This window comes from Phalacrocorax carbo, chromosome 17 (genome assembly GCF_963921805.1).
Source record: "Phalacrocorax carbo chromosome 17, bPhaCar2.1, whole genome shotgun sequence".
Taxonomy (NCBI): domain Eukaryota; kingdom Metazoa; phylum Chordata; class Aves; order Suliformes; family Phalacrocoracidae; genus Phalacrocorax; species Phalacrocorax carbo.
In genome coordinates this window covers 1,835,545-1,859,193 of record NC_087529.1, presented here as the reverse complement: position 1 = coordinate 1,859,193, position 23,649 = coordinate 1,835,545, and the positions used below count along the sequence as shown (strand labels likewise).

General features: G+C 68.1%; 4 protein-coding genes across 7 annotated transcripts; all 4 read left to right on the top strand.

Moving 5' to 3' along the window:
• The first annotated feature begins 440 nt into the window (after nt 1-440).
• On the top strand, nt 441-4,017 carry RSKR (ribosomal protein S6 kinase related). Its single transcript, XM_064467908.1, has 12 exons — nt 441-523; nt 608-799; nt 1,514-1,597; nt 1,673-1,741; nt 1,909-1,978; nt 2,572-2,679; nt 2,853-2,893; nt 2,994-3,021; nt 3,125-3,214; nt 3,287-3,375; nt 3,447-3,557; nt 3,650-4,017. Exons 1-12 carry the CDS (start codon nt 467-469, stop codon nt 3,869-3,871), a joined length of 1,161 nt encoding a protein of 386 aa, XP_064323978.1. The 5' UTR covers nt 441-466; the 3' UTR covers nt 3,872-4,017.
• A 358-nt stretch (nt 4,018-4,375) lies between these two features.
• Nucleotides 4,376-13,448, top strand: SPAG5 (sperm associated antigen 5). 2 transcript variants are annotated; one of them, XM_064467682.1, is made up of 25 exons: nt 4,376-4,478; nt 4,678-4,779; nt 5,000-5,904; nt 5,968-6,903; nt 6,988-7,180; nt 7,482-7,601; nt 7,733-7,825; nt 7,949-8,083; nt 8,401-8,520; nt 8,774-8,866; nt 9,092-9,226; nt 9,365-9,458; nt 9,534-9,627; nt 9,742-9,823; nt 10,244-10,377; nt 10,684-10,849; nt 11,006-11,174; nt 11,474-11,545; nt 11,701-11,824; nt 12,079-12,190; nt 12,421-12,501; nt 12,585-12,728; nt 12,906-12,980; nt 13,087-13,167; nt 13,264-13,448. In XM_064467682.1, the coding sequence occupies exons 1-25, from the start codon at nt 4,455-4,457 to the stop codon at nt 13,375-13,377; spliced, it is 4,398 nt and encodes a 1,465-aa protein (XP_064323752.1). In that variant the 5' UTR covers nt 4,376-4,454; the 3' UTR covers nt 13,378-13,448. The 2 variants fall into 2 exon arrangements, with proteins under 2 accessions (XP_064323752.1, XP_064323751.1); XM_064467681.1 differs by having other exon boundaries at nt 5,000-6,903.
• A 1,716-nt stretch (nt 13,449-15,164) lies between these two features.
• On the top strand, nt 15,165-18,981 carry ALDOC (aldolase, fructose-bisphosphate C). Its single transcript, XM_064467786.1, has 9 exons — nt 15,165-15,290; nt 16,026-16,148; nt 16,225-16,436; nt 16,528-16,582; nt 16,654-16,814; nt 17,284-17,367; nt 17,447-17,621; nt 17,700-17,899; nt 18,471-18,981. Exons 2-9 carry the CDS (start codon nt 16,037-16,039, stop codon nt 18,564-18,566), a joined length of 1,095 nt encoding a protein of 364 aa, XP_064323856.1. The 5' UTR covers nt 15,165-15,290; nt 16,026-16,036; the 3' UTR covers nt 18,567-18,981.
• A 445-nt stretch (nt 18,982-19,426) lies between these two features.
• On the top strand, nt 19,427-23,636 carry PIGS (phosphatidylinositol glycan anchor biosynthesis class S). 3 transcript variants are annotated; one of them, XM_064467787.1, is made up of 12 exons: nt 19,427-19,514; nt 19,596-19,735; nt 19,801-19,912; nt 20,359-20,448; nt 20,624-20,715; nt 20,883-21,081; nt 21,419-21,561; nt 21,648-21,762; nt 22,037-22,182; nt 22,308-22,408; nt 22,710-22,920; nt 23,021-23,636. In XM_064467787.1, the coding sequence occupies exons 1-12, from the start codon at nt 19,427-19,429 to the stop codon at nt 23,294-23,296; spliced, it is 1,713 nt and encodes a 570-aa protein (XP_064323857.1). In that variant the 3' UTR covers nt 23,297-23,636. The 3 variants fall into 3 exon arrangements, with proteins under 3 accessions (XP_064323857.1, XP_064323858.1, XP_064323859.1); XM_064467788.1 differs by having other exon boundaries at nt 19,454-19,514; nt 19,807-19,912; XM_064467789.1 differs by having other exon boundaries at nt 19,454-19,514; nt 22,037-22,137.
• The last annotated feature ends 13 nt before the right edge of the window (nt 23,637-23,649 follow it).

The window sequence follows — 23,649 nt, the reverse complement described above, 5'->3', positions numbered from 1 at the left end:
CCTTGCAGCATCAGCATTGCCCCAGGCTCAGCCCTTGTACTTGTCCCTCTCTGGTGTCGTGAGTCCGTGGGTGCCGCGGGCAGTGCCAGGGCTCCGCGGGGGCTGCAGGTACCCCACCGGCTGCCCCGGGGCGGGGGGGGGCTGCGGCAAGCGGGTCTCGAAGGGAGGATGGATGGTTGAAAGGGGAACCCCAAAGCGTGCAAGGGGGAGGGGGTCCCGGAGGCTGTGCCCCGCCCAGTAGCGGGGATCAGTCCCGGGTGGGCGTCCCTGGGTGCGCACCCGTTGCAAGGGGGAGCCCCGGTGCGGCGGCTTGTCCCGGGGTGCGCAGGGGGGCAGCCCCGGTGCCCGGCCCCGGGGCGGGGGGTGGTCGCGGCCGGGCGGGGCGGGGCGGGGCGGGGCCGCGGGGTTATGTAAAGCGGCGGATTACCGGGGCCCGGACCCGGGGCGCGGCCGGGCGGGCGCGGTGATGGGAGCAACGAGCAGCGGCCCCGGGCCGGCCCCGGCCCCGGTGCGGCCCCCCCAGGTGCGTGCGGTGGCCCCGGGGGTCCCCCCGAACCGCCCCCCCGGCCCCGGGGTCCCCCCGCTGACGCTGCCCCCGGTTCCGCAGGGCCGCGCTCTGGGGTCGTGGGTGCGGGCGCTGCTCGGCCGCGCCGCACCGGTACCGGCACCGGGGCTCGCCCTGGCCCCGCGGGGCCCCGCCGAGGAGCCGCCGCTGCCCGGGTGGCCGCTGCCGCAGCTCGTCTCGCTGTTCTTGCCGGAGTTCCCCGTCCGCCCCTCCGCCCGCCAGCAGCAGCTCAAGGTGCCGTCCCGGGCCCCCCCACCCTCCTAACGGGGTCCCGGTGCATCCTAACGGGGTCTCCCGCCGTCCCACGGGGATGTCTGAGCGCCCTAAGGGGTCCCCTCGCACCCCGTGCCGGGTCCCTGCACGTCCTCCCGGGGTCCCCCAGCACGCCGAGCATCCTCCCGGGGTCCCCGAGCACCCTCCCGCGCCGTCGGGGCGTCCCGCACCGCCATCCCGGCATCGCCGACCCTCTTACCGGCTCTCCTCTCCCGCCGTGCTGGGGCCCTGTGTGTTCTACCGGCAGCCGCGGCCGTCCCACCGGGTCCCCTTCTGCCCCCGTCAGGTCCCCGTGCCCCATGTCGGGTCCCCAGGTGTCGTAATGGGGTCCCCAGGTGTCCCACTGGGGTCCCTCTGCACCCTAATGGGGTCCCCAAGTGTCTCACCGGGGTCCCGTGTGTCCTGTCGGGGTCCTGTGCATCCTGCTGGCACCCACACCTGCCATGTTGGGGTCTCCATGTCCCTGTCCCCCATCTCCATGTGCCCCATCCTGGGTTCCCATGTGTCCCACTGGGGTCCCAATCGGGTTCTCCTGGTCCCCAAGTGTCCCCACCGCCTGCCTTGGGTGTCCTGTGCCACCCCCCCTCACCCCACGCAGGACCCCACACCCTGACCCACCCCAGCCCATCTCCGTGGGGTGCTCAGACCCTGCTGCACCCCCCATCCGCCCCCCAGATCCTGGGCTTCGTGGCCAAAGGCTCCTTCGGGACCATCCTCAAAGTGCTGGACTGTGGGCGGGAGAAGGTCTGCGCTGTGAAGGTGGGTGCTGTCCCCGGGGCCCGTGGGTGCCCCATCCCCACCCCCTGCCCCCCTGACGGCCCCTCGCATCCCCAGGTCATGCCCAAAGTGGAGGTGCTGCGCCGTGACACCCTCAAGCAGTGCAAGGAAGAAGTCAGCATCCAGGTTGGGAGAGTCCAGGGTGGATCCCAGCCCATGACGGGGTTCAGGGCAGCTGTGGGGATGGCAGGAGGCTGCTGGGGCTGCGGAGGGAGGGTGGCAGGAGGGAGGTCCCCAGCCCCCCCAGCCCCCCACCCTGGGGGCCGCTCACCCTCTCTGCTTTATGTCCCCAGAGACAGGTCAGGCACCCGTTTGTCCACGGGCTGGGGGACAGCTGGCAGGGCCAGCGCCACCTCTTCATCAGTGAGTGACCATCTGCCCACGGGCTCCCCCCAGTCCCCCCCGCCCGCGCACGTGTCCCCGCCGCCCGCACACGTGTCCCTGCACACGCGCACGCTCCCCCCGCACTGCCCGCTGCCCTGCGGGGATCCAGGCGCTGGCTGCCGGCTCCCACCCCCCACCCACCGCAGGGATGGGGATGGGGACGAGCCGCAGCAGGACCAGCATGGGGTGAACGAGGCACCTCGGTGGCACTGATGGCCGTGCCACCTCGGTGTCCATGTAGCTTGTGTGTTCCCAGTGCCCACAGGGCTCCGGTGGCCATGTCACTGCGGTGCATGGCCCCAGTACTCGTATGCTCCCAGTGCCCTGGGCTGTGGTGTCCGTGTCACCTTAGTCCCAGTGCCCAAATTGATGCTTGTGTCACCTTGGTGCCGCCTCACTGCCCATACAGCCCCAGCGCTGTCACCAACCCCGTGCATGGTCCTGGTGCCCATGTCACCATCATGTGTGGCCCCAGTCACCCAGCTGCCCCCCCCCCGCCGCCCTGGTGCCCCTCGTGCCAGCCCGGCCCCGTGGCATAGCCCATCGGTAAGGCCCGTCGCCCGTCCCGGCAGTGTGCACCTACTGCAGCACCGGAGACCTGCACGCGCTGTGGCGCGCCGCCGAGCGCTTCGCCGAGGCCACCGTCCGCCTCTTCGCTGCCGAGCTGGTGCTGGTGCTGGGTGAGTGGCCTGCCATGCTGGGGACAGCCGCCGCCGCTGTCCCTGCTGCTGGGGACCTGCAGGCAGGACAGCCATCCCAGGGGTGGGCAGCTGCCTGCTGGGTACAGGGGGGTGGCAGCAGGCACCGTGCCGGGAGGGCACCTGCGGCTCTGACGGCTCCATCTTCTTCCCAGTGTATCTCCACGACCTGGGCATCGTGCACAGGGATGTGAAGGTGGGTGACAGCGGGGCCGGGGGGGCCAGAGGAGGGGGTTGGGGGGGGTCTCTGAACCCCCTGGCATGGAGAGGCAATGCCAGCACCTGTCTTGTTTCAGATGGAGAACATCCTCCTGGATGAGAGAGGTAAGAGTCTGGTGGCACCAGTGTGGGGACACCCCGTCTGTGGGACACCCCGTCCATGGGGACACCCCGTCTGTGGATCCCCATGTGGTGTCTTGCCCCGCAGGACACCTCAAGCTCACCGACTTCGGCCTCTCCCGGCACCTGCACTGGGGTGAGCGAGCCCACACCATCTGTGGAACCCTGCAGTACATGGGTAAGGGGGCTGCAGCAGGGCCTGCGGTGGGGGGCATGGCCCCCATGGGTGCTCACTTGCTTGTCCCCGCAGCCCCAGAGGTGCTGAGTGGGGGGCCCTACAGCCACACAGCCGACTGGTGGTCCCTGGGAGTCCTGCTCTTCGCCCTGGCCAGCGGGGAGGTGAGGACCATGGGGTGGGGGGGATAAGGGCACCCCATGGAGCCCCTAAATCTGCTTCCTGCCCCCCCCAGTTCCCTGTGGCGCCGGCAGCGGACCACGTGGCCATGCTGGAGCGCGTCAAGACGAGCACCTACGAGAGCCCGCCTGCGCTCAGTCGTGCGCTGGCCCGGTTGCTTGCTGAGGTAACCCTCCTGCCCAGATTTTGGGGTCCCTGCCAGACCCCCAGGCTGGATGCTGAGGTCCCCACTACTCACTGTCCTCCCTCGGTCCCCAGCTGCTGTGCCACAACCCCCTACGTCGCCTACGCTACCTCCACCACTTCCAGGGCCACCCCTTCTTCCGTGGGGTGGCCTTCGATGCCGACCTGCTGCAGAAGGACCCGGTGGCAGTGGCGGTGGCCCCCCGTGCCCCTGAGCAGCCCCCGCTCGACCCCGCTGCCTTTGCTGACTTCGACTGTGACCTCACTGCCCCTCCGGGCCGGCCCTGGCCTGGCTGAGCCCCCACGGCCCCGGGGACCCCCGGCATCACTCAGGGACATCGACATCCCCCCCCCACACCCTAGTAGCAGGTTGGACCCTGCTGGGCCGGGTCCCCCCGACCACAACACTGTACCTCTCCCCACAGGAGCAATAAACCCGAGAGCCGCGGGCTCTGCTGTCGGTGCTGCCTTGACTCGAGTGGGACCCCTGGGGGGGGCTGCGGGGCTGGTTCCCACCCCTCCCCCGGCAGGCCTGGGGGGGGCCGTGCGGAGCTGCTTCCCCCGGGACTGCTGCTGGGGGTGCTGGGCCCGATCCCGTTCCCCCGCCAAGGTCTGCGCGTCCCCGGTGCTCGGCGCTGCACAGTGCTTGCCCGCGGGGGGGGCGGAGCCTCGTTACAAGCCACGCCCACCGCCGGGCATAGCCCCGCCTCTAACAGCCTCTCCGGCGGAGTGACGCGTGCGCGGAGCAGCCAATCAGAGCGGCGCGTAGTTTTCAAACGGGCAGCGGCGGCAGCGCGCGGGGAGCGGCGGGATCGGGACCGGAGCGGGACCGGATCGGGAGCGGAGCGGGAGCGGAGCGGGAGCGGAGCGGGTCCGCGCCATGCGGGCCGCCCAGATCCCCGCCGTGAGTGCGGCCCGGGGCCGGGGGGGGGGGCCACCGGTTTGGGGGGCGCGGCCCCGACCGTGCCCGGAGGTGGGTGCGGGGGTGGCGGGTCTGGTGCAGGGCGGAGCGTTCCCTGTACGTGCGCGGGGGGGTGGGGGGTGCCGCCGGGGGTGCCGCCGGGGGTGCCGCCGGTGACCCCCGGTACCGCCCCCCGCCCCAGGCGCAGCAGCGGCCCCGGCGCGCCCCCCTGCAGGAGCTGCGGCTGCAGCCGGGCGCCGAACGCACCAGCCTCACCCCGCTGTTCCGCCGCCTGCGGCTCAAGGTCGGTGCGGGGTTGGCGGAGCGCTGCGGTGGTGGGCGGGACGGGACGGGGGTCGGGGTAATAGGAGGGGATGCGGGGGTGGGGTACCAGGGTGGTGGTGGGACACGTGTATCTACTGGGGTAGGGGAAATGGGGAGACTGGGGGAAACTGCTATGGGATGCTGGGGGGAAGGGCAGGGCAGCCCTGACCTCTCCTCCCACCCCCCCAAATGTCCTGTAGGACAATGATTGCGCCACCCCAGTGTCCTGCACCCGGGGGACCCGCAGCAGCATCATCCCCGTGCCCTGCACGCCAGGACCCCCTAGAAGTGCTATCCTGCTCCCCTCCAGCAGCACCACCCTAGTGCCTCACACCCTGGAGTCCCCCAGCAGCACCATCGCAGAGCCCCCTGGCACTCCCACCCTGGAGCTCAGCACCTCGGAGACCCCTGGGAGTCCCACACTGAAGCCTCATGCCCCCACGACCCCTAGGAATCCTACCCTGGTGCCCAGCACACCGGAACCCTCCAGCAGTACCAGCCTGGAGTCCCCTGGCAGTTCTACTCCAAGGCCCAGCACCCCAGAGTCCCCCAGCAGCACCAGCCTGGAGCCCCCTGGTAGCCCCATCCCAGGGCCCTGCACCCCAGAGCCCCCTGTCAGCACCGTGCCAGCCCCGCTGTGCAGCCCCATCCCAGGGTCCTGCACCCCAGAGTCCCCCAGCAGCACCGTGCCAGCCCCCTTGTGCAGCCCCATCCCAGGGCCCTGCACCCCAGAGCCCCCTGTCAGCACTGTGCCAGCCCCCTTGTGCAGCCCCATCCCAGGGCCCTGCACCCCAGAGTCCCCCAGCAGCACCGTGCCAGCCCCCCTGTGCAGCCCCATCCCAGGGCCCTGCACCCCAGAGTCCCCCAGCAGCACTGTGCCAGCCCCCCTGTGCAGCCCCATCCCAGGGCCCTGCACCCCAGAGTCCCCCAGCACCACCGTGCCAGCCCCCTTGTGCAGCCCCATCCCAGGGCCCAGCACCTCAGAGTCTCCCAGCAGCGCCAACCTGGAGCCCCCTGGTAGCCCCATCCCAGGGCCCTGCACCCCAGAGTCCCCCAGCAGCACCGTGCCAGCCCCCTTGTGCAGCCCCATCCCAGGGCCCAGCACCTCAGAGTCTCCCAGCAGCGCCAATCTGGAGCCCCCTGGTAGCCCCATCCCAGGGCCCTGCACCCCAAAGTCCCCCAGCAGCACTGTGCCAGCCCCCTTATGCAGTCCCGTCCTGGGGTTGTGTACCCCGGAGCCCCCCAGCAGCACCACTGCAGAGCCCTGCACCCCAGGGTCCCCTGGCATCATCAGCTCAGCGCCTTGCACCCCAAACTCCCTGGGCAGCACCACTCTAGCACCCTGCACGCCTGGGCCCCCTGGCACCAGCTCCACCCCGCAGGAAGCTACCTTCCATGGCTGGCGAGTGGCACACGCCGACCTCTCCTGCAGCCCCTTGGACCCTGAGCCCCCGTCTGGAGGTGGGAGTGTGGGTCCCCTGCCTTGCCAAGACACCCCTCAGGGGGCTGAGTCCCTGGCCCCTGCCCCCCTAGAGCAGGGCCCCCCCACACCCCCTCACACAAAGGCAGGTGGCTCTGAGCGTGCCGGGCCAGAGGCAACGGCCACCACCACCCCCTTGCCCGTGGCGGCCCCGGCTGCCGTGTCCTGGATGCTGCCGCTGATGTGGCTGGAGAAGAGCCTCAACACCTCGTCCCTGCTGGAATCCCTGCGGCACAGCCTGCCCCTGCCACGGCACGACGCCGGCACCAGCGTGACCCCCGTGCCCACGGCGGTCGCCGGCACCAGCGTGACCCCCGTGCCCACGGCGGTCGCCGGCACCAGCGTGACCCCCGTGCCCACGGCGGTCGCCGGCACCAGCGTGACCCCCGTGCCCACGGTGGTCGCCGGCACCAGCATGACCCCCGTGCCCACGGTGGTCGCCGGCACCAGCGTGACCTCCGTGCCCACGGCGGTCGCCGGCACCAGCGTGACCCCCGTGCCCACGGCGGTCACTGGCACTTTCATGACCCCCCGGGACCTGCGGGAGATGAGCACAAACACATCCATGGGCGGCCCCCCCTGTGCCAAGGACAGCGCTGCTGAAACGGACTCCCTGCTCTGGCAGTAAGCGTGGGGATGTGCCCCCCTGAAATGGGGCTGTGGCACCCACGGGCTGTCCCTGCCTCAAGCCCCTCTCTCTGTCCCCAGCTGTCCCCGGGAGCAGCTGAAGTCCCTGCCGCGGGCAGAGCTGGAGGGGCGGCTGGAGAGCACCCTCATCATCATCGAAGCCCTCTCGCTCCAGCTGCGTGACTGGCAGGAGAGCCAGCGGCCGCTGCCCAGCGTGGGGCCGGCCGAGCAGAGGGATGTGCTCACGCAGACGGATGTCACCCACCCCAAAGGGGTAAGATCCCTTGCCCGGACAATGCCACCCCGTTTTCCGTGGCCTCGGTGGAGCGGTGTCCCCGGCTGGACCGCAGCCCAGTGGCGTGGCACGGCACATGGCATCATGCATCTGGAGCAGCTCCAGCCGCGTTATCGTGCCCAGCTCGACCTGCTGAGCATGCTGGATTTGAATCATTTGTGGATGACCTGGCCCGCGGGAGGGAGGGATGGGTGGTGTCAGAGCCGAATGGCTCGCTCTGGACCGCAGGGTGGAGCAGGGCCGGTGCGAAGCCCCCTCCGCTCTGCCGGGATGCCCTCAGGAGGAAGAGATCTACCGCAACCTCTACTTCGAGCTGTGGAAGAAAACAGAGGCTCTGCAGCGGCAGCGGGGCGCGGAGCGGGACCTGCAGCGGGAGCTGGAGCTAACCACCGCGGGGACGGTGCGTCTCGGCTGGCTGGCATGTGACGAGTGTGCCTGGTCTCAGCCTGGCAGGGCACGCGCACGCCCGGCGCTGCCTGTGCCAGCCCCGGGAGCGCTGCCTGAGTGCCGGTGCCCTTGTCCCTTCCCCAGAGTGCCTGGAGCAGGCAGTGCCTCCTGTTTCGGGGCCTTGCGGATGCTGCATTTCAGAGCTTGCAGGATGAGCACGGAGCCCTTGACCAGGAGGTGAGCCCCACGCAGCTGGGCTGGGCACCCTTTTCCCTCGGTTTTGGGAGATGCTGGCGTTGTCGGCGCACATGGCAGCTGTCGGCTATACCTGGTGCTTCTGGGCACCGTCCCCCCTCACAGCAGGAGCAGGTGAGGGCCCTGGTGTCCCGGTGCCGGACTGTACTGGAGAGCGTGCCCAACAAGCTGCGGAGCTGCCTGGAGGAGCGGGATGCCATGAGGCAGCGAGCAGATGAAGCCCTCCGAGCCAAGGAGGAGGTAGGGGGGCAGCTGGTGGGGTGATACGGGCAGGCTCTGCCATCCCTGTGCCTGTGATGGGGTGACCCACGGCTCTGCCCGTCTCTGCAGAGGGGGAAGGTCTCTCTGGTATTTTGGGGGGAAAAGCCTGATGTGGCCCTGGAAGGCCAGAAGGGCTGTGGCTGCCTGGGGTGGCCGGAGCTCTCGGGATGGTTTTTTGGCTCAGGCTGTGTCCTGCTGGGAGCAGGAGCCCTGGGCTACAGCAGGGTGTGGGGATGGCTCCTGGGAGCTGCCCCTCGTGCGATGCCGTGTCCGGAGCAGCATCCTTCCCTCGGCAGGGCGATCGCTTCCTGGAGGCCTTCCGTGCCCACGCCAGCGCCCGGATCAGTGCCCGCGACCAGAGCCTGGCCTCCCAGCGAGAGCTGGGCACGCTGCTGGTGGATGCCATCGACCAGCAGGTACTGAGCGGGTGGGCACCGCTGCCTCCCTGCTGGGTCCCAGCGGGGCTGGCAGGGCATCCCCGTGTCCTGGGCTTGGGTGATGCTCTGAGCAATGGTCTGCCATGGGCTTGGGTCCGTCAGAGGTTTCTTGGTGCCGAAGCTGGGAAGCTGCTGCAGATCTGGCTTTGGGGCCGGTGCTCACCTCCCTCCACCACCATTGAATGTGGCTTTTCCACCATGGCAGCACTGACCCGTCTCTCCTGCCCTGCAGGCATCCCTGGTTGCTGAGACTCAGCCTTTCAGGGAATTCATAGACGTCACCTTTGAAAATCTGGAGGAGGAAAGGCGAGCCCTGGACGCGGAGGTGAGGGCTGTCCCCGTGGGGACTGGTGGCAGGCTCAGCCCCCTCACCTTCCTGCCAGTGCAGTCCAGGCTGGTGCTGCTTCGCTCCACCTCGCAGCACTTTGTGCCCTGGGTGCCACGGGCAGCCTGGCTGCCAGACCCATCCCTGGTCACGCAGCCGGGCAGAGCCACCAGCCGACACGGCTGTGCTGTGCTCGGCTCTGCCCAGCACCGTCTCCCCTTGCAGCGGGAGCAGGCGAGGGCCCTGGTGTCCCGGTGCCGGGCCGTGCTGGAGAGCGTGCCCGACAAGCTGCGGAGCTGCCTGGAGGAGCGCGATGCCACGAGGCAGCGAGCAGGTGAAGCTCTTCAAGCCAAGGAGGAGGTAGGGGCTTGCCTCGTGCTGAGCAGTGCCTGGGGGTGTCTGGGATACTCCCCTGGAGGACTTGGGGCACCCTTGGTGTGGGAACCCCCCATGGGGAAGAGGAGCCCAAAGCAAGCCTGGAGGGCACCATGTCTGCAGGCATCCTGCCAGCTGGAGGAGGCCTCGGTGGCTCTGCGGGACGCGGTGGCTCAGCTGGAGCAGCTGACGGTGGCCAACTCGCGCCTCAGCACAGGTAGGGGTGGGTGACACGGAGGGGTTGGAGCTGCCCCCATCCCCTGCCCCGCGCTGACGGCTCTGCCCCTCGCAGACCTGAGCTCCCTGATGAAGAATCTGGCCAACGTGGAGCAGGAGCGGGATGCGCTGCAGCAGGAGAACGAGAAGCAGTGGGAGGAGATGGCGTGGTGGGTCTGAGCCCTGGGGCAGGGCATTCCACACCCACCCCCCGCCCCGAGCCACCTCCTGCCACCCCTTGCCCCCAAAACGTGGCACCCCCCGATCCCATCCCTTTCCCACAGGCTGGCGCGGGAGAGGGACACCCTGCAGCAGGAGTGCAACGGGCTGTGCCAGGAGCTGCGGGAGGCAACCGAGTGCCGGGAGGTAGGAGCTGCCGGCCCCTGCCCATGCTGTCACGCGCTGCCAGCCCCGTCACGGCCTCGTGGAAACGCCGGCGGCCGGCCAGGAGCGGGATTAGCCCTCCTGCGGGGGGGTTAAGCACAGCAAGGGCGGTTGACATCCCGCACGTAGCGCTGTTCTCCATCCTGCCCGGCGGCGATTCCTGGGGAGGAGGGATCAGCTTCTGGAGATAATTCCTCTGGCTGCAGGCATGGTGTCATCCCCCAGCCCATCCTATGCCCCTGGCAAACTGCTGGTCTTCTGGGGGTTGGTCTGCTGGGGTAAAACTGCCCCTAATCAGGAACTGCACCCTGAGGCGTGGGAGGGACCGTGCTGGGGGTCCCAGTGGGCCCCCTCGGGTGTCTGGCCAGGTGCTCATGGCTCTGTTCCCCCGCCCTCTTGCAGTTCCTCGACCAGGAGAACTGCATGTCCCGTACGCAGCTGCTGGAGGTGGAGGCCAGGCTCAAGTCCTCGCTGGCCGCCCTGCAGGAGCACAACCTGCAGTACGAGGAGCTGATGGACTCCCACCTGCGCCTGCGGTACTGACCCTGCTCACTGCCTCTGCTTGAACCCCTGTATTTTTTGGAAATCGCATCCCTCCTGGGGAGTAGGGGACACACAGGGGGACGCAGCTCTGGTCACTGCTGTCCCACCAAGGGTGGTTGCCCAGGCGGGTGGAAGAGGCTCTGGGGAAGCCCAGCAGACCCCCATCTTGGGGGAAGCTGCATAAATCTGTGGGATTTGCACCCCCCTGGGTCACAGTGGCAGGCAGGTGTGGGAAATGTTCCTGTCCCACACCAAGGAGGGGGAACGCTGCCCCTGCTGAGGCTGATGCCATCCTGTAGGGAAGAGCAGGCAGCCCTCAGCAAGGAGCTGGAAAGCACTAAGGCTGAGCTCCTCGACTTGCATCTCAAGAGGGAAAAAGTCTCCTGGTGCTCCACGGACATCACTGAGAGCAAGATGCGGCTACAGGAGCTTGCTGACTGCCTCAGGGTTGCTCTGCAAGAGGAGGTAGGAGCCCTGCCCCACGGACTGAGTGGCCCACGGAGCGGGTCAGACCCCTGTGGCTCTCCATGGCGTGGCTTTGAGACCCCCCGCCATTTGCTGGGGCAGCACTGAGCTGTCCTGAGCCACGCTCCAGCACCGAGCTCTCCCTCCCCCCTGAAGGATGATGCCCCATTGAGAAGCAGAGCCTGGACCCCAGCTCCGCGGACACCGGGCTGGCAGACACCTCGCCGTGCCTGGACCCCCGCCTGCCGCACGCCGGCATGCCGCACCCCGTACTGCAGTGGGGGGTCCTTCGTGGGCAGCGTCCTGAAAGCGGTGTCGGGGAAAGGTGAGCTGGGACCCACTGTCGGGGTGCTGCAGGGGTCCCTGTATCGGGGATCGCTCCCCCTGTGCTGGGGATGTGCACTGTTGCTGAGCGAGGAGGCGATCCCGGTGCCATCCCCGAGCCTTTCCCTGTGGATCCCCTGGTTGTTCCCTTGTGGCAGCTGTGGGTTGGGTCATGGCTCCTGCGAGTGGCCAGGGTCTTCTCTGAGCTCCCCAGGGCAGATGGGTGTGTGGGTGAGCTCTGGCCATGCTCCCTGCAGCGTGCAGGGGTGGGAGCAGCGCCTCTGTCCTCTCCTCTTGCAGATGCCAGTGAAGCTGCCGGAGGTGGGAGCGCGTTTACCAAGGACAAACCTGCCTCTACACCAAAGCCATTAGGTACTGGGGCTGTCACCCTGCCCTGGACCCTGCTCCAAAGCTGCAGGGCTGCCTGCATGGAGGGGGGCGAGCAGGCATGCCTTCCTGCTTGGCTCTGTGTCCCCTGCGGCTGACGTTCCCTCCGTGCCGCTCCTGAGCCTGTGCCCTGCCTGCAGAGCCCGAGGACGGTCTGCTGGAGAGCGTGAAGGAACTGCGAACTGTGGTCTCTGACCTGGCCATGCTGAGCTCCCGCATCCAGGACCTGGAGCAGAGCGAGTTCAAGGCGCTGCAGACGGAGATGTGAGTTCAGTGGGGGATCGTGTCAAGGGCGAGGCATGGGCACCGCTCTCCCGGGCATGGTATCTCCTGCAGGCAGCCTGTCCGGGGTCTGCCTCTCACCCCAGCTCTGGATTAGGCCTCTCCTGACATGGCTAGAAGGGCTTTTTCTGACTGGCGGGTTGGCCTCTCCCACTACGGGGCTGGTGGGATGCCCAGGAGGGGGTTTGGTGGTTGGCTGCGATCCCCACCCGCTCAGCCCAGCTCTTCTCTCCCAGCTCTGACCTGGAGCTCCGGCTGGAGACAGTGACGGCCGAGAGTCAAGAGAAGATGGATGCCCAGGCTGCCACCATTGCCAAGCTGAACAAGGCACTGAGGGGCAAGCTAGAGGTGAGCCGGTGCCAGAAGTGGGCCAGCACTCACCCCAGGGCAGAGCCGAACTGGGACGGATGCTGATCTAGGACACGGAGAAATCTGGGTGACCGGCTCCAGCGATGCCCCATGGGTGCTCCTGGCTCATCTGACCTTCTCAAACATAAGAAAACCTGCTCCCTGCCCCCCAGGGGTGCTGGGGGTGGCTGGGGCCAGGCACTGCCTGACACTACTACTTCCCCCTGCAGAATGAGAAGGAGCTGCAGGACGTGGTGAAACAGCAGGAAGAGAAGATGCTGCAACTCATTGACAAGAGTGGGGAAGTCACAGTGCGTGATGGGGGCCTGGCCGAGCTGCACGCCTGGGGGTGCTGGCCACAGGACCCCTCTCAGCATCTCCTTTCCCCGTGTAGAGGCTGAAGGGAGAGATCTCCCAGCTGAAGCGCTCACTCCAGCGTGCGGAGACGGAGGCCAAGGTGCTGTGGGAGGAGATGCGGGGGCAGGAGCCCAAGGTGGACGCTGCCTACGTCCAGGAGCGGGTCCTGCTGCGGCAGGAGGTGAGGTGGGGGGGCTGCTGGGGCTGAGGGCTCCTCGTGTCACCCACCTCTCTGGTCAGGGGATCTCTCCAGCCTTTGCTCCTTGAGCGGGCGACCAGTGGGACAGCAGAGCAGAGCCCCCCACCCCGTGGCTCTCGCCCCACAGTGAGCTCTCAGTGGCACTTGCTGCTCTTGCAGGTGGATAAACTGCGGCTGCTGCTCCTGGAGAAAGAGGATGAGAATCTGCTGCTCTCTGACAAGTACCTGGAGCAGGTACGGGGAGCTCTGAGGGGCTGCCCTGGCTCTAGTCCCCTCTCCCTCCTGGGCTGGTCCCTGCCCAATCTCAGGGCAGGCTCCCACCAGGCATCTCCCACTTCAGGTCCAAGGGCTGGAGATGAGGCTCCATCATGCCCAGAAAGTGCTGAGGACCCACGAGGAGATGCAGGAGAAGATGAAAGAGGTAAGGTTTGTGGTTCATGGCTCTCACCCTTGCTGTGACTGCAGTGACCCAACCCCTCATCCCAAACGCCGTCACTAAAGCTGCTGCTCTCCCCAGGTCCTGTTGGCTATGCCTGACGTGGCAGCGAGCTGCCAGGAGCTCCACGGCCTGCTGCGGTACTTGGGCCTGAAGCCGGCCAGTGGCAGCAAGGAAGCTGCTGAGCCGCTATAGCCCGTAGCGTGAAACCTTCCTCTTCTTAATGCTGTGTAATTATTTATTGAATAAAGTTTTGTTGGCTTTCACCCTGCCTGGTACACGGATGCAGGAAGCTCCTGGTGCCCTGGGTGGGGACAACTGGTCCAGCCTGCACCACCTGTGCCCCAGGGCTTCTCCTCCTTGCCAGGGGACACTCATCCCCCCCAGCTGGCGCTTGCTCTCAATCAGGCGCTGTGTTCCCCAGGCTCCCACCCCACGGCCCTGGCAGCAGCCAGCATGCCCAGGCTGACCTAGCTTCCCTCCCCGGGCCCCTGCTCCTCCTCCTGCCCTAGATTCCCTCTGTCCTTCCCCCACAGAGGGTATCGGAGGCTGGATCCTGCACCCCCATCACGGGGCTGTGGGCCACACGCCTGTTGCGTGGGGACGGTTCCCCTCCCAGCGCGGCTCCGGCATGCAGCATCCCCTGGGTCACTGGGAGTGCTGCCTGCCAGGCGCTGGGAGCTCTGCCAGCTCCTGCTCCCCGCCCCCCCTTAGCCCTGCTGCTGCATGGAGGGGCTCCCTCAGGGCCCCCCCCTACTCCCAGCACAGCTCCAGCATCGCCTGCCTCCTTCCCTGCTGGGGCACCTCCTGTGGGATCCCCCTCCCGGTGTTCCCGACCCCAAGGATGCTCCCCGCCACCATGGGGGCCACACAGCGCTTCCCTCCCCTGGCGTGGCCCAAAATAGCAGCGTTCCAACAAGTGCTCTGGTTTTTTAATGCCCTGTTTCTCCTGCCCGGGAGGTGGGGGGGGGGATCACCTTCCCCTGCCCTCCACCGCAGCTCAGCTGCCCCGCATGGGGCAGGCACTGAGACACCCCAGGCGCTGGCACCTTTGTTTACCTCTGCACCCAGGAAATGGTGGTGTTTATGCCTGTACCTACCAGGTGCGTGGGTGGCTCACGGGGAAGCAGCGCCTGCTGCTCCCTGGCATCGCCTCCCTCCCTGCTGTGACCGTGACCCTGCTGGCGAGGGGTCAGATAGGGCTCCCTGAGACGAGGGGCTGGCAGTGGGTGCCCCAAGCTGTGCTTGGCTCTGGGATGCAGGGGAGATGCACTCCCCTCCCTGGATTAGGGCCATGCGGGGCAGCTGAGCCCTCCTTTTACGGCGGGGATTCAGCAGAGCGTGGCTCTGGCAGCTGGCCCTGGGGTGAGCGGGGGACACGGCTATTGTCCCTGCACCGGCTCCAGGCGGCTTTTCTGGGGTGGGGGGACGACACTGGTCTCCGGTGGGAACCCCCACCCTGACCCAGGGCTCTGGGGTTCTGTGCTGCCGGGGCTTGGCCCCTGGTGGCAGAAGTGACATGGCCAGGGTCCCTGGCACAGCAGTGGGGTGGCACAGGGGGGTCCCTGGCCCACAGGTGATGAGGGGAAGGCCCCTGCCTGTAGCTGACCGTGGCAATGGGGGGCACAGTGGGTCCCCAACAGCGGCAAGGGGGTGGCGGGGGTGGGGGTGTCCCTACCCATAACCAGGAACGGCACAACAGAGTCGGTGGCTCAGAGGGGTCTCCAACAGCAAGACGGGGTGGCACACTGGGGTCCCTGGGTGGCATGGGGGTCCCTGCCCACGACGGGGTGACTCAGTTGGGTCCCGGGCAGGGGGGTGTTGTGGGGGGTGCACAGATGGGTCCCCACCAGCAGCACGGGGTGGCAAAGGGACGGCACAGCGGGGTCCCCGACCCCGGGTTGTCCCCCCCGGGGTCCCCACCAGCGCCGGGGGGGGGGGTGGGGTGGGTGCATGCGGTGGGGGAGGTGGGGGGCGGAGCGGGCCGGGGGGGCCGGTCTTACCGGGTGCCGCCCCGCCGGTCACGTAGCTCTGCGGCACCGCAGCCCCATTTACCGCGGGGCCGGAGCGAGCAGCCCGCAGTCCGCGCCCGCCGCCTGCCCTGCACGGTAAGGGGGAGCCGGGGGGGGCAGCCGGGGGGCGGCCCGGGGACCCCGCCGGAGGGAGCCGGCGTGTCTCCGTGCGGCTCCGGGGTTCGGGTAGGGCTTTGGGGCGGGGGGGGGGAGCTCCGGGAGCCTCGGGTACGGGGGTGCTGGGGGGGAGCCCAGAGATACCCCCTCCGCTGGCGCTGCCCGAGCCCCGGTGGTGCCGTCCCGGGCCGGGGGGGGGGCACCGGCTCCCTGCGGCTTCCCCGGCGCCGCGGCGGCGCCAGCCCCGGGGTACCCCGAGCCCCCGGGTACCCCTAGCTCCGGTTATGCCGCCCCCGGGGTCTCCCCCTTTCCAGGTAGCGCCATTCCCAGGGAAGATCCCATCCCCTCCGGTATCTCCATCCCCGGGCTACCACCGTCCTCCGCCTACCTCGCACCCGGGGTATCCTCGGCCCCGGGGTCCCGCCATCGCCGGGCCCCCCCCGTTCCCTGCCCCGGACCCCCCCCCGAAGCTGCGCTCCCTCAAGATGGCTGGGCTGGGGGCGGGCGAGCAGGCGGCAAAATGGCTGGGAGCTCCCCGGCATCCTCCACGAGGCCCTGCCCGTCCGGGGCGAGGGCAGCTGCCTGCTTGTGCAACGTGCCGAGCGGCAGGGCCGGGGTCCCGGCCGCGGGGGGGGCCCCGCGCCCCGCAGGGTGCGGGGCCGGGGGGGGGGTATCACCCCGCCGGTGCGTGACTCAGCCGCCGTCCGCTCGCAGCCACCGCCACCATGACGCACCAGTACCCCGCGCTGACGGCCGAGCAGAAGAAGGAATTGTCGGACATCGCGCTGCGTATCGTGGCCCCGGGCAAGGGCATCCTGGCCGCCGATGAGTCCGTAGGTCAGTGCGCGGGGGATCTGCCCCACCGCCCCTTTTCCCCACGCCGGAGGCTGACGAGGGTGCTGGGTGCCCGCAGGGAGCATGGCGAAGCGCCTCAACCAGATCGGGGTGGAGAACACGGAGGAGAACCGCCGGCTGTACCGCCAGATCCTCTTCAGCGCCGACAGCCGGGTGAAGAAATGCATCGGGGGCGTCATCTTCTTCCACGAGACCATGTACCAGAAGGCTGATGACGGCACCCCCTTCGTCCAGATGATCAAGGACAAGGGCATCGTCGTGGGCATCAAGGTGTGGGGGGCGTCCGGTGGGTCTGTGGGGTGTCGAGTGTGCTCGGAGGGTGCTGGTGAGGCTCAGCACCGCCTTCCCCTTCTCTCCACAGGTGGACAAGGGCGTCGTGCCGCTGGCCGGGACAGATGGCGAGACCACCACGCAGGGTGGGTGGAGTGGGTAGGGGTGTGGGGGGCTGCGGGGTTTGGGGCTGCGGGGCTGACCTGCTGCCTGGCAGGTCTGGACGGGCTGTCAGAGCGCTGTGCCCAGTACAAGAAGGATGGGGCTGACTTCGCCAAGTGGCGCTGCGTGCTGAAAATCAGTGACAACACCCCCTCTGCGCTCGCTATCATGGAGAACGCCAACGTCCTGGCCCGCTACGCCAGCATCTGCCAGCAGGTACGCGTCTGTGGCCGGGCATCGCCCCACGGGACGGGCACTGACCCATAGGGTAGCTGTTCGCTTAGGGGGCCAGGTATTGCCCCACAGGGATGGGCACAGATCCATGGGGCTCAGCATTGCCCCCGTACCTGGGTAACACCCCATGGGGCTGGACATCAGCCCGTGGGCTGGGTAACATCTCACATGGATGGTATTGCCCCCCAGGACTGGGCATTGCCCCATGGGGTGGGCATCACCCCACAAACATGGGTATTGCTCTGTGGGGCCAAGAATGGGCCTTCCTTGGTTGGGCATCACCTCATGGGGCCAGGCCTCACCCCACTAGGATGGGCATCACCAGGAAGGGTGGGTGTTGAGCCTTGGTGCTGAGCATTGTCCCCCAGGTCCAGGCATGGGCCTACATTGCCATGGGGCTGGGGCGATGCCCAGGGATGTCCCCATGATGGCATCTGCCTGGTGTTTGCAGAACGGCATCGTGCCCATCGTGGAGCCAGAGATCCTGCCCGATGGTGACCATGACCTCAAGAGGTGCCAGTATGTGACGGAGAAGGTGAGCAGTGGAGCGGGCAGCAGGGTGGGCGCTGTGCTGTGCCAGGCCGGGGGACTCCACGCTGCCCGTCCTCCCCCAGGTGCTGGCAGCTGTCTACAAGGCACTGAGTGACCACCACGTCTACCTGGAGGGGACCCTGCTGAAACCCAACATGGTGACCCCCGGGCACTCCTGCCCCACCAAGTACAGCCCGGAGGAGATCGCCATGGCCACTGTCACTGCCCTGCGCCGCACCGTGCCCCCGGCCGTGCCAGGTACTGGCATCAGGATGTGGCGGGAACCGGGGGGGATGCCCTGTGGCCCCCCTGGTGCCATAACCCTGCTCTCTGCAGGTGTCACCTTCCTGTCCGGGGGTCAGAGTGAGGAGGAGGCTTCCATCAACCTCAACGCCATCAACACGTGCCCGCTGGTGCGGCCATGGGCCCTCACCTTCTCCTACGGGCGGGCGCTGCAGGCATCGGCGCTCAACGCCTGGCGCGGCCAGCGGGACAACGCCACTGCCGCCACCGAGGAGTTCGTCAAGCGCGCAGAGGTGATGGGGATGGTCCCCGTGGGGTGGCGGGGACCCACGGGCTGCATCCCCATGGGAGGGGGTACGCCAAAGGCTGTGCCCTGTGGGGTGGGGGTTGCTGAGGGCAATGTCCCATGGGGTGACAGGAGACACCGAAGGCTGTGCCAAAGGCCGTGGTCCCCAAGGGGGGACACACAGGGCTGTCTCCCTGCGGGAAGGGGGACAGTGAGGGACATGTCCCCAGAGGGCGATGGGGGATGTGAAGGGCAGGTCCCTGTGGGATGGGCTGTGCTCCCTGGGGTGACACGGGACATTGAGGACTGTGTCCCCGTGGGAAGAGGGATGCCAGAAGCTGTGGAGTGACAGGGGACAACGAGGGCTGTGGGGAATGGGGGGACACACCCATGGGACCTGGGTGCCAAGGGCTGTGTCGCAAGGACGTGGGACACCAAGGGCTGTGTCCCTGTGGGGTGGCGCACGCAGAGGGCCACGTCCCTGTGGGCTGGGGGACCCTGATGTCCGCGTCCCCAGGGACTGGGGGACCCTGGGGGCCAGACCCCGCAGGGGCCGCTAACTGTTCCTTTCCCCCCAGGTGAACGGGCTGGCAGCGCTGGGCAAGTACGAGGGCAGCGGGGACGACTCGGGGGCCGCCGGGCAGTCCCTCTACGTGGCCAACCATGCCTACTGAGCCCTGGCCGGGTGCCCCACCGGCCCCGGCCCCCGCCCCGGCCCCCTCCCCGCCACTGCTCACACCCCGCTTCCACCCCAGCCACCCAGGGGAGCCGCCACGCGGGGAGGGGAAGGGGAGCACACCCTGTGGGCCAGCCCCACACTGCTGCATCCGCAGATGAAACTGGGGGGTCCCGGGTTACCCGGCCCCTGAAGCTGCTCGGGTGCCCCTTTGGTGGTGGGCTCCAGCCAGGCCCGTGGGGGGGGAGGCCCGGCCGCGTGGGGGGCAGGGGGAGGGGAGGCCTGGGGGTGCCCCTGCCCTGCCGTAGCTTTGCAGTCCTGGTTGCTGCCGCCCTTGGGGCGCCTGTGTTGTGTTCGCCATGTGCACCCCGTGTACCAAATAGCCTAACAACAAATAAACGGTAGAGACGTGCTGTGCTGCCTCCTCCTTTGCTGTAGGGCGCCCCGGGACCGCATGCTGCCCCCTCCCTCCGCTGGCTCTGGGCACCACCTGCAGCCTGTCATGCTCACCCATGCAATGAGCTGTGCCTGGTCTCAGCCCACCCACACCCGTGGCGGGGCTCTGGGAGCCAGGAGCGGTGGCTGGGCTCTCCCTTCGGGCCACGGGGCGGGTGAGGAGCCCCTGTTCCGCCGCATCCCCCGTTTCCCGGCTGCGGCGCTCGGCGGTGCACGGGAGCCCGCTGCGGCCCCGCCCCGCGGTGCCGGTTGTCCCTCCGCAGCACTCGTAGAAGCCTTACAGTCAAATCCCACCTCCTCGGGGGGGGAACCGCGTTCTGATTGGTATCTCTTCCCGCCCGTCTGCGCCACGGCCCTCCAGGCTGCACTTCTATTGGCTGTCGTAAGGATTGAGCGCTCTGAATGGCTGGGCTGGGACTAGGACCCACCCCCCGGCTGGTCCGGGAAGTGAAGATGGCGGCGGCGGCGGCGATGGTGGGCGATGAAGCAGGTACCGCTGGTCCCGGTCCCCGTCCCCGCTCGCCGCGCAGGCCCGCGGGCGCCGGGCCGGTGCTGAGCGCTGTCTCCGCAGAGCGGGCGCGGGGCCGGCGGGCCGCTCTGTCCTTCGCGGCCATCGCCGTGGTGCTGGGGCTGCCGCTGTGGTGGAGGACGACCGAGACGTACCGCGCCGCGCTGCCCTACGCCGGCATCGAGGGGCTGGGCCGGCTGCCGGTGAGCGCCGGGGCGGCGGGGCCGCGGGGCCGCGGCTCGGCCGCCCGGCCTCACGCCTCTCTCAGTTCCAGCTGGCCGTGCCCGTCGCCGTGGTGTTCGCGCCGCGGTCGGTGCCCGGGGACCTGCCGAGGCCGTTGCCCTTCACGGATGTGCAGGAGATGGACATTGCCGTGAACCGTGAGAGCCCCCTCCGCCCGTCCCCGTCCCCACGGGCGGCCTCGCCCTGTCCCGGGGGTCCCCGCGGTTTCCCTCCCCGGAGGCTGGTGCCGGGCTGTCAGCCTGGGGGTCCCCGAACCCCTGCCACCCCGCCCTGGGCTGGCGGTGCCGGGGGACAGTGAGGTCCCCAGGGCACTGCAGGGAAGAGGCCGGCTCTCCTCCCTGGGGATGGGGGTGATGGCAGCCCTTGGCAGGTGGGACAAGCCCTGGCCGGTGCGCGGATGTCCTATGGGGCACCCTGGGCATGCATCGGGGTGGGTCGGTCACCGGAGGTTGGATCTGGTGCCCAAAGAACCTTGTGGCAAGTGTTCCCCTGGGGCTGTCCCTTGTCCCTCGTAGCACCTGGATCCTACGAAGGGCCTGGGGGCCAGGGCTAGTGGCTTCACTCAAGTTTTCTTCCCCGGCAGTGAGAACCAGCGTCACGGCCCGCTACGAGACAGCGTATCGCAGCACCACGGCTCAGGAAGAGGCGGCGCTGGATGTGGCAACCGCACAAGGTACCAGGGTGAGGGACTGAGGTACCGGGATCGTGGCAGCTGGGGCAGCACCAGCGGGGAGCAGGCTCCTCTCTTGAAGGCTGGTTGAGCAGAGGACTCAGCTTTGCTGCATCTCAGAGTGGGAGGAGGATTGAAGTGAAACTCCCAGCTCTGCTCATGCCTCTGTCTTCCCCAGAGGCTGATGCTGGTCTGCACCTGCTGCAGGATGCCTTGCTGGGCGCTCTGACTGTGTACGTGGTCCCAGAAACCTCCCCTCTCCTGCCTCAGGTAGGGATTGGCACCCTGCGGCGCCAGCCTCTGCGCACTTCACCCCTCGAAGGTGCCCCGGAGGGCAGCATCTGTCCCCAGGCTGTTGCAGGTGGCACCGTGCTGTTCTCAAGTGCGTTGGCAGGAGCCAGCCCTGCTCCTGGCCCTCACCCCTGCCCCTTTCCCAGGGCATCAGCGTGTACGTGGGGAAGCACCGCAGCGCCCTGGTGAGGGCTGGGGGGGGCCTGGCCACCCTCCGCACCCGCCTCCAGCAGCTCACGCAGGTGATGTCCTTCACGTCCAGCTCCATCGCCGCCGCCCTCTCGGACCGCCTGCCCGATGGCCAGCTTGGCCCTGATGCCCGGCGGCACTTGAAATCCAGCCTGGGTACGGACGTGCACCCCAGCCCCGCTCCCTGGCCTGGGAAGGGCCTGCTGGCTCTGGCGCAGGCGCTGGTCCTGCTGTACCTGTAGCATCCCAGGATGTCTTCTGGGATAACAGACCCCGGGGTCTTGCCTTTGTCCTTGGCAGTTGCTTTGGGCCAGGATCCCTGCTGTGGTCGCTGCGTGCTGGGCACTGGTGCGCAGCCCTGTGTCGGGGAGGGCCAGGGAGGAGGGGATCAGGTCCTGTTGCTCTTGGGAGCTCTGTCATGGCCACGTGCCCAGCCTCAGGATCGACAGGTGGTGGCTGTGCCAGCGCCTCACAGGCTGCGGGCCCTTGGCAGGGTATGAGATCACCTTCAGCCTGCTGAACCCCGACCCCAAGTCTCACACTGTGGACTGGGACATTGAAGATGCTGTGAACCGCTACGTGCAGCCCGTCCTGGACAAACTGAGCTTGCTGGCCAACTTCTCTGTTGACTCGCAGGTGAGGGCTGGGAGAGGCAGTGGGGAGAGACCAGGCCTGGCCTTCCTGGGTGACGCAGGATGCACTTCTCTGCCATGTGCCTGCAGATTCTGTACTACGCTGTCCTAGGAGTGACGCCACGCTTTGACAAAGAGTCCTCCAGCTTCCTCCTGAGCGCCCACAGCCTCCCACACGTCATCAACCCTGTGGAGGCCAGGCTGGGTAAGCGCTGTGCTCCTGCCTCGGCTGTCACGGGCCCCGCTGAGGGAGCGGGGACAGCTCTGCCTGTGTCCTGTGCCCCTTCCCTTCCCTCAGCACCGTGCCCTGCCAGCCCCAGGTGGGAGCGAGGGCGACTGAGACCTGCTGGGCTGGCAGTTCTGCTCAGGGCTTGCTGCAGGAGGAGCAGGGCTGGGCTCTGCCCCAGCGCTGCGCGTGGGCGATCTGCTCTCGCTTTGCCTGCCGGCCAGGGGAGTTCTTTGACTCTGTCCTGCTGCAGGCTCCAGCGCTGCCTCCCTCTACCCTGTGCTGAACTTCCTGCTGTATGTGCCGGAGCGCTCCCACTCCCCTCTGTACATCCAGGACAAGGACGGAGCTCCAGTGAGCACCAACGCCTTCCACAGCCCCCGCTGGGGTGGCATCATGGTACGGGGCTGTGGGGGTGCCAAGCAGCACTTGGGCAAGGTGGCGGCTCCCCAGCCCCAGTGAGCGCTGGCAGCCCTGCCAGCCCCAGGGCTCCGGCTGCGCCTTCATGACACACTCTCCTGCAGATTTACAATGTTGAAGCCCCAGCTTCCCCCCAAGCCTCCCTCCCACTGCACGTGGACGTGGACATGGTGCGAGTGATGGAGGTTTTCCTGGCCCAGCTCCGGTGAGGATGTGCTCTTCCTGCCTCCTGCTCCCTCCTCCATGGGCTCTGGGAGGCCAAGGGTGGCTTTTCGTGGCCTTTGAGGGGCTGATGATGGACCAGCAATGCTCTTGGGCCAGGGGTGCTAGTGCATCTCCCCTCTCCTGGGCTGGGAGGCTTGTCTTGTCCTGCCCCTGACACAGGAGGCCAGTGGGGGTGGGTTGAGCCCTGCGGAGACCAAACTCAGCAGGGAAGGGAATAGTGGGGAGCGCATGTGGGACCGCGGGCTTGTGCTGCTGGCTGGGACCTTCCATCCTCCTCCCAGGTTACTGTTTGGGTTATCTCGGGAGGAGCTGCCCCCCGAGTTCCTGCTCGAGAGCCCTGGCAATGAGGGCCTGGCTGACTGGGAGCTGGACCGCCTGCTCTGGACCCACACCGTGGAGAACATCGCCACCGTGTCCACCACCTTGACCTCGCTGGCCCAGCTCCTGGACAAGATTGGGAACATCGTCATCAAAGACGACGTTGCCTCTGAGGTAGAGCCAGGGTGCCCTGAGGCAGCGAGTGAGGCCCCCCAGGCTTGTTCTTGTGCTCCTGCCTGCCCAGGGACTGAGTGTCAGTGTTGTTCCCACACAGGTGTACCGAGCGGTGGCCACAGCGCAGAGCGCCGTTGACGAGCTGGCCATGGGTCACCTGCACTCGGCTTTCCAGGCCAGTAAGGAGGCAGTCACCTCCTCGGAGCGGGCCTTCTTTGACCCATCTCTCCTCCATCTCCTCTACTTCCCTGACGACCAGAAATTTGCTATCTACATCCCCCTCTTCCTGCCCATGGCTGTCCCCATTCTCCTGTCCCTGGCCAAGATTGTCCGGGAGGCCAGGCAGCAGAGGAAGGAGCCCACCAAGATGGACTGAGCCCACGGTGTTGGTGTTTTGCCTTGGGGCTGGGGCTGTCCCCACTGCGTGCAGTGTGTTGTTACGGACTCGTGGCCCAAGAAGGTGCCGCAGATCAGTGGCGGGGCCGGGCTCGGCAGCTCGGCTTGAGTCTGCTACGGCCACCATGCCGGAGTGGAAAGAGAGGCTCCTTTGAGGGGTGGGAGACGCTCTCAGTCCAGTCCTGAGCTCTCCACCCAGCCCTGCTGAGCTCTGAGAGGAGGGAGGGGGGGTCCCTGGGTGCACCCCCATCCCTGCACTGTGTTCAGAACAAGCTGCTGTATAAATAAAGAAAACCCCCAGTTGTGGTGGGGGTCCGGTGTGGGGCTGTGTGA